Source organism: Thermobia domestica, chromosome 4, assembly GCF_964235325.1.
Source record: "Thermobia domestica chromosome 4, izTheDome1.hap1.1, whole genome shotgun sequence".
In the NCBI taxonomy this organism is placed as follows: domain Eukaryota; kingdom Metazoa; phylum Arthropoda; class Insecta; order Zygentoma; family Lepismatidae; genus Thermobia; species Thermobia domestica.
The window spans coordinates 97,788,371-97,802,195 of NC_137457.1; the positions used below are offsets into that span (position 1 = coordinate 97,788,371).

Below are 13,825 nucleotides of genomic sequence, written 5' to 3' on the forward strand. Positions count from 1 at the left end.
GTACATTGTTTGTTCTGCAACAGAATTGTGTCGGTATTAGAAAGCATGTTTTATTAGTCTCTTACTAGTCAAACGGTTTGAAGTTTTAAAGTGTTAGTATGTTTTAAGGTAATTGTTAAATATATAGTTATATAATTATTGGTACTTTTATTGTCGTTCTGTGTTTATGTTACGTTTGTGCTAACGGATTTCAATCCCAGGCTTGGAAAGCTGCCAGTCATTTGTTATATGGAATGGGTTAACCAATTCTTATGTGGGAACGTTTATTGTAAATTCAGTAAATCATAAGGAGATTGTACCATTTTAACTTTCGAGCAGGCAAACATCATGTCATAACCTAGTGGGCGCATTCAGCACTTTGTGAGATATCGAGTAATACTGACAATATCTAATAATTGTAGCAGAAAAATGTGTGGAGGTTTCAATTATTTGTATGTTTCTTCACAATATAAGCTGAGAAACATTACACTTGACATTGAAAATTAGAACACAAAATATATTAAGTACTTAATACAATATTATGCTTTGAATGGAGGTATGTTTCGCAAAACAGAAATATTTGCTTAGAAGGTGTTACAATATGATAAAGTTTACACTTGATTCAATATGCACTACTTCTTAACTTTACTCGAAGACATGTAACCTATTCCACACATCTCTCAGATTATAACACATTCTGTTGAATATCAGTATTTATGCACAATCAGAATCATTTGCATTGCATTCAACGCAAATAATATTTTTTGCTGAGTGATTTTGCAGATGAAACAGCACATACTACATTTCATTGTTGTAGATCTTTGCTCGTCGGTAGCACCCAAAATCTATAGATGTCCAAATTTCATATTCAGTACCAGACATTTCTTATTCTCAATTACTGTCATATTGATTTATTTATATGTTTTCATCACTTAGGTCACTAATACTATCAATTTCATGCTCTATGTCATCATCTGACCTTACCTTAAATATCCATCAAACATCAGTCGCCTGTAAATTTCTTCCGCCATCATGAAAACGTATTTACCTCAGACGGAAAACAGAACAATACGATCCAGTGAGCTGCGCATTTTGTGCGAAACGTCCAATAACATGTAAAAACAAAGTAGACCCTCATAATGACAACAATGACTATTAGAATATGCAACTAAAGAACCCCGTGAGGAATAGAAAGGAGCTATGTTTCACTCAAACTGATCAAAGAGGTTCATTTTAGAACAATATTATTCGCACATTTCTCGCATAAGTGCCTGCTCGTAGGTTAAGTATTTCATGCGAGATTTTATAATAAAGAAAGAGCTAATCATGGTAACTCATATTCCGATGCACTTGCATTATTTTTGTCAACCTGTGGACATATGAAGTAAATTCCTTATTTAGTTGTATTATGCTCACAAAATACAAAATGATGAATTTTGAATAATATAAACTTTTAAATTTCTATGGGGATATGACAAAGGGACTTGTTGAGTACTAATACTGGTGAATGATTGTTTTTGGTACAGTTGGTGTAAGTCAGTAAGAATGAATTGTCGAATGATTGGATTATTTGGGGGAATATTTAGTTTCTTTGATTTCTTTTGGAATGATTGGTTGGAGGTTTAGAGTACTAGTATTTAGTTACAGAGGTTTCTTGAAATATAGGATTATGGACAATGACAGTCTAATATTTCTCCTCGGAAAATCATAAGATTGTAGTGTGGTATAATTTTTTAGAATGAATTAAATTAAATTAGGATTCACTTAAAAACTTCTATCAGCTCTTTTGTACGATATATTAGTGGCACCATTACTGACGACTTCAAGAGCTATTGTGAACACGTTGCGCATTGCAAGACGATATTGTCATAACAGTCCAGATATACTAACTGAAATAAGCTATCTGGGAAAGCCAACTAGGGAGCTAAATGTAGAAGCATTAAATACGTCGATATTGCAAAGAGTTACTTCGTATTTGGTTACGTTGTTATTATTTCCGATATATACCAAAATTTTGTTTGAAATTTTGAAAATAAATGGAAATTGAAAACGATAAGTGATTTCGAAAGAGAGTTATAAGGAGACTAGTTCCACATTACTATATGTTTACTTATTCCAAAATAGCGTGTTTGATGTGCTTGTTATAACTAAACTTGATAGTGGCTTGCATAGACTTTGAAGTGATTTTGTTAACATTCTATCGGTATGCTGGTGTGGTATATTCTTTCTATTTAACAAATTTCGAATTACTTGGATGTATCCTATTATACCTGATATTAATGGTAAAGATTCTACAGTTGGTAAGTTTGAATTCCTTATATGCTCATTTTGTATTTCTAATATAACTATATTACGTATCACCATATTTGAATTTTGTATGGCGTATAGCTGAATTGTAGCATATCTCGTCATTTTGGACTTTGCTTTATATAATTAACGAATATAGTCTAAATCCATTCTGGCAATTTATAAGGTTCAATTAAATCAAATATTTACTTCCTTTTGCTTCAATTTTTTTGTCGCATCTATTTTTTTATAAATTGTTATTAATGAGAGAGAGAGTTCTTATACTCTCTTTGGCAGTGACGATATTGAAGTGCAAGTAGTTAGGAAGTAGGTACCTTACATCACAATGAGTTAGTTAATTATTAGTCAACCAAAGAGTTAGTTGTCTGCGTAGGAAAATAAAACAGGATAGAAATTTTATAATTTTATTTATATCGCTAACTCCCGTTCATATTCTACTTTTCAACGTATTTTCAACGTAACCAACGTGATTTATTTAAGCATTTGCTGAGGCATGGTGGAAGCTTTTCTATCTTTTCCTTTCCTGTCCTAACTGCAAAGAAATTTCCTACAGTGCCCGATGCCAATTCTTTGGCTGCAACTTTCACCCTGTCGTGTAGGTGGTATAGCAGCATTGAAAGTTCGATTTTCACGGAACGATACACATCTAAGTCATAAGGCACAAGGTTGGAATATAAGGAGGCTAGTTCCACATTTCCGCCAAATTTTGTCAGAAGTTCCTACATTTGTTTCGTTTCATGCGGTCTTCAATTATCCTGCATGAGCACAATGCATTTGGACAGTTTCTCTGGCTGTCCATTTTAATTCCCCAACGCAATCATTTTAGTGCCTCACAATAAGACAATTAATCAATTGTGACACTCTTGGCATTGAAGTATGTATGCTCGAAGCCTCCACTGTGTCGAAATGGAGGATCAGCATCACCTTTCTTTCGTGGGAAAGTTCAACACATGTTTTCAGGTCAGAGAAGTGAAACGTTTGCAGTCGAGGGAGGTACGTTTTGTTTAAAGTGAGAAATGGTGAAAACAACTCTCATCTCCAGTCACAGTTTCGTCCAAATACTTATTTTTCTCCTTCTGGTAATGTTGCAGAAAGTCAAACGTACTTGTAGAACGGTTCCCTTTTCGTTGCGCGGTCAATATACGAGTCACCTATTATAAAGAATCTTTACGAAGTGTCAGCTGATCGACAATAACATTTTGCACACAACCATGATGAATACTCAGTTAACTTGTTATTTCGTCTATTATTATGGGTATGTTAGCAAGAATGCTTTCATTGACGCGAGCAATAGTTTCCAGATTCATCACAGTTAATGGTCTTCCCCTGCACTTGCCATAGTAAATATTTGTACATCCGTTCTCAGATATGTTGCACCACATCGCGATAGTTTGACATAGCTTTCCATTTGCAGTATACAATGCATACTACAGTCGGTAAATTTCAATGAAGTTACATTTTTCCTACAAAAACAATCATGGCACGCATTTCAAACTTCCACGCCACTTGGAACAGTTTATACATGTTTGCGACTAATTATCAGAACACCTTCACTTCCCTAGTGAAGGTCGCTAAGTCACACGATACAACATGTTTGCATTGTTGCCTCACAGTCTCAAATCATTCATAAATTTTTTTCTTAACCAGCCATTTACCTTAGCCCCGTTGAAAACGTTTCTCCTGCGAACTCAAATTAATAGCACATTCATGAGAGAAAAGAATTGTATTTCCGAGCAGGAATGGCGACGAAGTCCTTAACAATATCTTAAATGCTTCTTGCTGGCGGTTTAAGCAATTGTCGGTTAGTTCATTGATAGTCATTGGCCTGAATACGTGATGTCTTAAGACATTTTCATCGGGTACTGCATGTGCTTTTACATTCTAATTTCTGCAGGATAATTTGTGGTTGTGTTTCCGAGTGAATGCGTTACTGTCCCTTTAACTATCGCACACACATATTTCGGGTTGATGAGAGACCAGAATGATTATCATCCAAAACACTGCCCTGCAGAAAATCTTTCTTTCTTCCTCACATGATAAAACTCGGACGATTTCTTGGCTCCTTATCGAAACATCTCGAAAACAATGATTATCTGCCGCATATTTGGACGTTCTGCTCACAAGCATGTATCCATACACTTTCAAATAAACTCTCGTCAAATGGAACTTACTGGTATCTGCCATTGTTGTTTAACAAACACAGAAAACCAAGATTATCTATTCAACCTACAGATTTATTCTCATCCTTCTTCAAAGTAGTTGAGTTGTACGTATTCGACAATCACGTTTCAATTCACGATAGCTGAACTGTTGTCATAACAATGTTCAGAACAGTGGGAGCAAGTGCTAAATACCTTAACATTTTGCAGTGTTGGACGTATTAATGCGTACGTAAAACGAATGTTTGCCACTCTATGTGTTGATAATGGGCAACCAACAAATAACAATACGTAATTTTATGTAAGTTTATATTTAGGGGCATCCTAGAGGCAGTTTACATAGAGTCTCGTTATCCCGTTTGCCATTTCTTGAAACCTATTGCATATCTGCGAAAGGTCTACAATCTGTCAGTCGTATTAAAAGTAGACGGTATTAAAAGTATGTGACATATTTATAACATTATTCCCAGCGTTAGGTTATTTTGACAATTTTTTGAGTACTATTTTCCTCGAATAGGTCTTTTTGGGTCCCTACCTTGATCATTTGATTTATAGACGAATGTTCTTCAAGCTGTCAAGAAGACAATGAGAATATAGATGTTTAAAAGCACATATCTTATGTAAAATGTTATAATACTCATACATTGTCTTCTGTTCTCATGTTCTTTAATTATTATATAAACACTTGCAATAAGTAATCATCTAACATTAATTATTGGTCAGAATTAACGTCTGAATAAGACATTAATAATAGTTGAGTTTAAAATGGGCACAATACGAGCAAATAAGGCCATTCCAATGCTACAACCGATTAGGACGTTTGAGAGAAGTAATAAAGGAGCTCGTAGCAATTCCATTAACACTTAGACTTCCGTTTTTTCCACACCGTGGGCTACCCCTGTATTATTCTAGGATGACGGACAGCCCACCATGTTGGTACATATAGATGTTACTGCTCAAGCCAAACTGCCCAAGGTGTGTGCACACCGATCAATATTATCTTGTTAATGTTATGAGTTCGTAATCTGGTTGCATACTGCTGCATCAAAGCCATTGCATAATACGGATTAGGTCATGAAAGTTTATGCCTCTCCTACCAATTGTAACCGCTTGTTATTGTAGTGCTGTAAATACCTTAATTGAATAAACCTTGTTTTCAGCATTAGAAAGAACAACTGTAATGCAACAGTATAAAACATGCATTTACCAGCACAATGAAATGTGTATTCAGAAATAGGAGACTCTCGATTTTCCTTCTGTCACGGCAGGGAAAAACCAAACATGGAAATTCTAGTTCGGCTTCGAGTCATTGAGCATTTTGAGCTTTCATTAGTTCCAGAAATGTAATTTAGTTCCAGCACCTGTCATAAATTTTTGATTTTCAATTGCACGATCTAAATAACTGACATTTTTCATTTGTTTTATGGTGACTTCTTTAATCTTTAACGAGTCATCGCTCTCGGCCAGAAAAAACATCCCGTTTTACAACAGTTGGCTTCAACTGACTAACTTTTTCTTTGATTTACTAAAAAGTATTGATACTTAAAATCATTCAAAACTTGTCCTCACAGTCCTAATGGATAATTGTCCTCACACTTACATAATTTCTGATACTCTTTCTGATTGTCATGAAATTATCACTTTTGAACATTTAAGTTACAGATTTCTGGGCGTACGAAATCTGGCCTTTCTAAGGACATTTAGCTCGTCGTGTTTCAGGGATGACGTAACTCGGCAAGCATAGTATTCTGGGAAAACGAGAGAAGAAAACATTGAGGAAGGAAAGAAGCTGAATGGGAACTATAAGTTAAGTACCAATTGACATTTCTCTTTAGTTAATGAGGAAAACGTAATTCAGGCTGACTGGCCTGAAAAAGCGTGTACATTGTTCGAGCGAGTGCCCTCACCACGAATCGAACCCAGGACCGCTTTTACGGAAGGCAAGAGCGTTATGCGGGGCCCTAATAGTTTTGATATGTTTGCACAAATTATACTTAGGATATTCCTATGAAATCTACAAGAAATAACCGTATTTTCAAGAAACAAAAGCTTATCAAAAAATGTACAAATACTACTTTTGTCTTTTCGGGCAGACACTTAAAGCCTTCTCCATTTCTTAAATTATACTAGTTTTGATGGAAACAAGATAATGAAACGAGATACAACGGAGAGATAACATTATATATACTGGATGATGAATATTCATATTTTGTAATATTTATAGTATTTGTAACTCTTTGGGACTTCTCGCTTTGATCATTGAGTTTTAATTAGTTTTTACCTCAATATGTATCATTTCATCTCATGAAATCTTCTTTTTTATAACGATGAATATGATGTATTATTAATATGCATTGCAACATGTAATTCGCATTATATAACCAGACTTGTAGGATTAAATGCAATATTAATTTACTTTCTTCTATAATAAATCGTCAAGAAGGTCGAAATGTCCATGATTAAATACAGATGCATTATCTCTGGATAATACTATGCACAATCTCAGTAAGAACTTCCGAAACGATGCGTTAAATGGAGTTTTAACACCGCGGATACCTGAATGCCGAAGTTCTCCGCGTCTGATTGCACGTTAAATCCTTGCTTCTGTGTACCTCTACCACCTTCCACAGAACGACTTACAGCTAAGGAATATGTCGAGTTCGATGTTTCTGACGCGGGTTTTCCCATGTTTATGTAAAGAATTTGAGTTCTCGTACCCCATGGAATGTTAGAGTAGTTATGGGATCTAGAAACCCATTGTTCATAGTCTTCTCATCTTAACTGGGCGTCAAGTAGGATTTTGTATTACAGACACATATCTTGTGCGTCCTAATTAGACGCGGATTTCCCCTTCTAGTTTGAGAATTAGAGTAATAGGTCTACAGTTATTGTCTTGTTAGGAAGACTTACTTGATCTACAAAAATGGCTTCCTATTCTATATCCGAATAATCTTCATGCAGTAAATTAAGATTATTACGATTGTACATGAGATACTAAAACCCTGTAACGTATGTCACAATTTTCGTCAGCTTTCTTGCTGGAATTCACCCAGCGATAGGTGAATTCTCCGAATTATAAAACCGCATTATGACATTTATATACTTTTATTGTTACATGATTTTAAAATAACATATAGTCCTCATTGTTACTGTTCATGTGTATGGCTAATTGTCTGTGGTAGTTGGATTATTTCTTTCCATCTTAGCACCCAATGCGAAACATACATCTACAACTTAACATGAGATCCAAAAACTTGAGCTGTGAACAAGAATGTTTGTTTCATTTGCAGCGAAACCTGTGCTAGTTATATCCTCGGAATTTGTGGTAGAGGTTACCTCAGTATTATTTTTTATTTCCCTCTTTTAAAGTTTTACTATTCTTTCGTTCAGATTATGAAATTGTTATGAAACTGTGACTGAACTCCTTCTTCAATATTGATCAAGAAGCATATTGATTGTTAGTTATTCCGCCAGAAGCAATTCTGATTTTGTTCTTGCAAATAAATATATGCTAATTGAAAGAACGTGTTTTACGCTAATAAGTACTCACTGGCGCATCAGTAGCGTGAATTTCATTCAATCAGTATGTATAGACTTTGAAGTGAATTTATTGAAAATTACGAACTAGATAAAATTATTTATCTTTCTTTCATAATGTACACTGAAATTCTAATATTTACGAAACTAGGAATTTAGTAGCTAATTTAAGGCTTGTCATGGGAAAGATACTAATTGACAGCCTTAATTGAATTTTCATCCCTTTATATGCATACGCTATAATTAAGAAGTATACCTCCATTTAAACATGTGACATGAACAAGCAATTTTCCAACAATAATTGAAATCTACTCTATATAGGCGAAAAACTATACGTTAACAATATGTTCACAAAAGAGCTGAAAAATATTAATAAAGGGTATAACCGGATAAGACGGTGAAAATTGTGATTACGCTCTTTACTGTGATAATTGTACTAAAGATACAGCTTATCAAAGGATTACTTTGGTCAGAAAATCAACTTCTAATTCCTTTGAAAATGAAAGTTATTGTAAACTATTCGAAAATTAAATTGTGGTACAAAAACGAAACGTGAGATGAATATACTTTGTTTGAGGAGCCTTACCGGAAACAAGAAACCATGTTATTCGCCCTTCAATTTTCTAGTCGGAGGCGGAAAGCGAGTCGATAATATTCAAACTCAAACATATTTGCTTTCTGTTGGAATGACCTCCTTCTGATTTCCACCATATATATATTTTTTGCCTGTATAAATACTGTCAGATGTCAAAGATGGTTGAATTGCAAGTCCTGACTCGTCATGAGTGGTTCTACGTGGGGATATAACTCATAATCGTACCTCTTTCATAAACAATGAGAGGGCACTAGTGTCATTTATTAGTAGCCTGCTGTAGTAGGATACCAATATTTTAGTCGTGATTTACGGAACACAACGTTTTTTTATCCTTACATATAATATTTACCCATATACAGTATAATGTACAAAATATTATAATGCAAAGATCATAATAATACAAAGATCTTCAAAATGTTTTCCAATGTCTTTCCTGTATTAGAAAACATTACACAGAGAAAGGCTTACACGGTATGTAGAACTTTCAACTTCCATCTCTATGTTTATTTATTACTGAGTCACAAGTTAGGCAACACAAAATTGTCTTCAAATCTCTGTAGACAGAAGAATCTAAACAAAGTATTGATCACATGTAATATAATAAATGACTGTAGCGGAATATGAACATCAAACTATTTGATTCTTGTATGCTCGTTCACAACAAAACATCTTTAGAAGCGAACATCCTATTATATTTTAAATAGAATCAATATAACACCTGTATGTCTTCCTACTAATATGTCAAGATTTTACCTCAAATTTAAATGTGTGAGTATTTTCTTTCAGGTAATATATATTGACACTATCTTCATTCGTCATTGCATGATTAGGGTTGAGTTTGAGTTTAACGTCCCTTCCATCGGCGAGACTCTAAGACACATAGATCTACTGAGAAACGTGGAAACTGAAGCACATGACCTCCCGCCGGGAATAGAACCTCGCGTATGCGAGGCAAAAATGCGTACGCTAAGCGATTAAACACAAAGGGAGCTCAAGTTAATCATTTCAGGAGAGGAAGAAACTCCCTAAAAGAACTGATAGGAACATGTAGAATATTCATAAAGAATTTTTAGGTTTTTCTGTGTTAACACCGTGAAATCCAGGATGTATTCAAATGTGACGTTTGCGAAAGAGTGTTCATATCTGTCCTAACATTGCTCTTGTACTTCTAATCCTAATGTGATCTCTGCGATGTGCTGTCGCTTAATATGTCGCACTTCCTATTCGAGGCCATCCTCAGAAGAAAGACGATAACCAAAGGTATTATGTAAAAAAGAAGTTATCCGGCATAAGGATACAACTTGAGGAAGCAATTTCTTGTCCAATTATTGATGTAGAAGACAATACTTGTCCAAAAATACCACGAACTGACTCAACATCTCATCTAATATTTATAAAGTAACGGGACAAGTTTACTTCAGTCGAGGTCAATTGATTACGCTTACTTTCAGTGTAGGTATTAAAGCTGGAAATCCTCATTCTTCCAAATATTCAGTTGTAAAACAAAATCCTCGGTGAATCACTAGCCATTTTGGATCTTGAAACACAGATTTTACTACTGATGTGTCAATTGTGATTGCAATATATAACCGTAGCGTAACTACAATATCATCGGTCTTAGAATAAATAATAAATGTTTTAAATAGAAATATTTTGTGTCCGGGTTACGATTTTCATTCATACTCATTATTGGACTTCTTGCCATGTCTAATATAAATTCCACAAGAGATTAGTGCCAAATGCTCAAAAGTTGTACCTGTTTTGTAGTTTGTCACAAACGGGAATTAGTGACATTTTTAAAAATTTTATATACATTTCTTGATGGGAATTATAAAGTTTCATGTTGTCAAGTTAATTCGTATATGTTCAAGCTAATTCATGTTATATTGTGTAACTTAGATTTAGATCTGTGTAATTAAATATCAACATTCTTTAAATACAAAGTTATTGGAAATTATTAGACTGGGAATCAATGTTGAATGTTACTGTTTTTTCTTCAATATGGTTACAAAATAATGGCAGTATACAATGCACTACTCGAATGCAAGCGGTGCTCGAATTTCAACACTCATACGCACATTCAAGCACACCGACAAACTTCCGTTGCTATCCGCCGAACACAATTAGTTTATTTTCCCCTATCACTACCTTTTCTGTCTGTAAAGTAGCATTATTCTTCAACTAGCAGTATAAGAAAATAAAAGAAATAGTGCAGTCTATTCCGGAAAGAATACAAAGCTCGACGCACGTGAGAGATTGATAGTACATTTTGCATACTGTTTTACTCAGTGAAGGAACGCTAAGCGTCAGCGTGTGTATGGGTTTGAAATTTAATAAAAGAAACGAAGGGGGAAACCAGGAGAGTTTAGTCATTGAATTTCATTGACACTTTCTTGCTCTATAAAAGGTACAAAAATTTAAAACATATGTGATCCAGCAAAGAGGAATGCTCATTAATTGCAGCATCTAAACTATAACAAACCAAATAATTTGCATAATTATAAATGAATATTATTATGCGTTTTGCATGTTTGCAACACAATTTCAAGTTCATAGGAAAATGTGGAGTAGCGTATGCAGTTATTTGTCAGTCGATATTTTAAGTGCGCACGTGTAATTTAAGTCTAGTGACAGTATCAGAATCCATGCCTATTTTTATTGTGGGTTTAGCCTTTCCAAAATGTACAGAGAACCTTCAGCATGGCGGGAAAGAGGTAATCTCGATGAAGTGACCCAAAGTGTTTTGTTCCGATATCCCATAAAGGATTATCGCAATTTATTTAATGTCTGTCACACCGGTGGGAACAGCTTCTCAGTAGTAGAGTAAACAAGGTGACCCCTCAAAGCATTCCCCTACTAGCTCGGTCATAAGTGTCGTTGCCACAATAGCTTTTTCGATTTATTCATAAGCTATCCTCGCAAACAGGCCGTTACTCCGAACTTAAAGTATTAATTAATTTTCTTCGACGGATTCATGGCGGATGGACACGTATACGAAACTTGCTGTTCCCCTTCCACACCTAGAATTGAAGCACAAACAGTGTTCGAATTCGAAACCGTGATCAAAATATATTACAGGCGACTTGATGTTGCTTGTATGGCGTAAAATAGAATGTTGTCACTCAAAGATGTAGCACTGCTTTTTGCTAGAAATTTGAAGAGTTTCTTCTTGTTGGTAGGGCAATTCATATTTTACTTAGCTTCGTAACTTAAGTTGCTCCCCAGATATGAACACTTTTTCATTTTGGAATTTTCAACAGTTACGTCGAAATCAATGAAATCACAGCAATCCTTGTAAGGCATTTTTCACCGCCATATACCTTCAAATACTTTTCACGCTCAATGGAAAAAAGATTTTTTTATAATTCTTCATAGCAGATTGTGCTAAATTCGCTAAGCGATTTACGAAAAATGCAAATGTACATATTATTTTTGTTATGCATAACGTTAGTGCAAATCTCAAGAATTTGTTGGTATTAGTAAACTCACTCTGTTTTTTGAACAGTGCCTATATATAGTAGATTTACTTTCTTAATTTTGTATTTTGGAAATTTTGAATAAAGTCCGATATGTTCTAGAATGCATTTTCTTGTGAAAAGAAGATCTACAGATAAATGCTGTGGAAACTGTATACTAACTTTTACGTTACGCTCTTTTAAAACAACGACAGTTTTACCAACGACCGCTTTAGAAGCTTTAAGAACAAGTTATATTTCAAGTTACCAGTTGGTAACCATAGTGTTCTTCTCAGGAATACATTAGAAATGATAACCAGGTACCAAAGAGTGTGAATTATTAAATACAGTGATGCATTAATGCTAGATATACAATTTTTGCCTCAGTGAATTAAACAAATAAGAAAGAAGTAAATATAAAAATTAATTAGATAAAAACTATCTAACAGCAGCAACACATTTCAAGTGTGTTTGCTTCAACTGTGAATGTAAACTACGACTAATTCAAGAATTATTTATTTTATTTATATATACGATTAAACAGTGTATAGTATTGATACTTGTTAAATCTCGTATTATACCATTTAACGTTTACTTTTAGGTGCACTACCTTGGGAACGCAATCTAAATAATACATTTTCACCATTGATTTTTGGTGGCGTACCTGCTCAGAAAGGAGACTTTCCATATATGGTAAGAACAATCTTTAAATTATATAGAGAGTTATAATGAAATACCCAGGTAAACTTAAAGGTATCCCTCAGGACCCAAGAGGAATTATATCCTACAATCACGTTCTATGTAAACGTTCTATTCAATCACGAATTTTGCTTCAAATACTAGTCTTTACATATTACAACTCAAAATAGAAAAGGAGAAAACATTTACTGAAAATAATTCATCATGCCAACGTTGGCTTTTTTGAGTCTCAATTTTTTTTACTGGACACTAATACGTTGGAAACTAACTAATATCTGGATTTTTAATATTGCTCATAAACAGGCATTTATAGTTTCAGCATTATCACAGTAAACTCAATCTCATATTCGCCCTTATGAATGGCGTCTCATTAGGTAAAGTTGTGAATTATATTAAAAATGTTTTAACATATTGAATCTTTTCTGCATTGATATGCTCTCAGTCAATCATTACATCTTATAGGAAGTTAGAGTAGTACAGATCTCTTACCATTTCTGTACCAATGTTGATTCATAGGACGAAAAGGTGTAAGTAAATGTGAAGTGTTATTTCAGTAGAAATCTTGCGACACAATGAACTTTTACAGATTTCTTCTTTATACCTGAAACACATACAAATCTAGTAATATACTACATTTTAAGGATTGTGTGTTATATAATGAAACGGAAATCAGACGAAATGGATGTAAGTACTGTCTACGAATCTACTGTGACGACGCCTTTTATCAATTTAGACGCCGTAAAAGGACCCACACAAAATTATTAGAAAGTAAACATTATAATGGAATTTGGGTGAGTGTTTTAGAAATACGAAAAACGTGGTTCCGATAGAGATATTAAAATTTTAATGTATTTTGCACGAATTTCACTAATTCCACTAGTACACTAAAACTTATGACTTTGTTCAAAATTTTACTAGAGTATTCAATATGGTTATAACATTTACACCAAAATCTGATTTTATAATCCATCGATGAATCATGATAATTAGTGTCAAATGTTCCCTTGGATCACACGTTGCCATATCTTTTTCCACATAATTTCTTAATGTTAAAAGTTCATTCAGATCACACATCGTGGTATTTAGTAAACTTC

At 34.1% G+C, this 13,825-nt stretch overlaps 1 protein-coding gene across 1 annotated transcript in view; it reads left to right on the forward strand.

Annotated features, from left to right (window-relative positions):
• The window catches only part of LOC145683337 (trypsin-like), an 883,540-nt gene that overhangs the window by 184,483 nt on the left and 685,232 nt on the right, over positions 1-13,825 (forward strand). Inside the window, exon 2 of the mRNA XM_081754680.1 lies at positions 12,634-12,725. Coding sequence (XP_081610806.1) covers positions 12,634-12,725 — 92 coding nt within the window. The remainder of the gene's footprint in view (positions 1-12,633; positions 12,726-13,825) is intronic.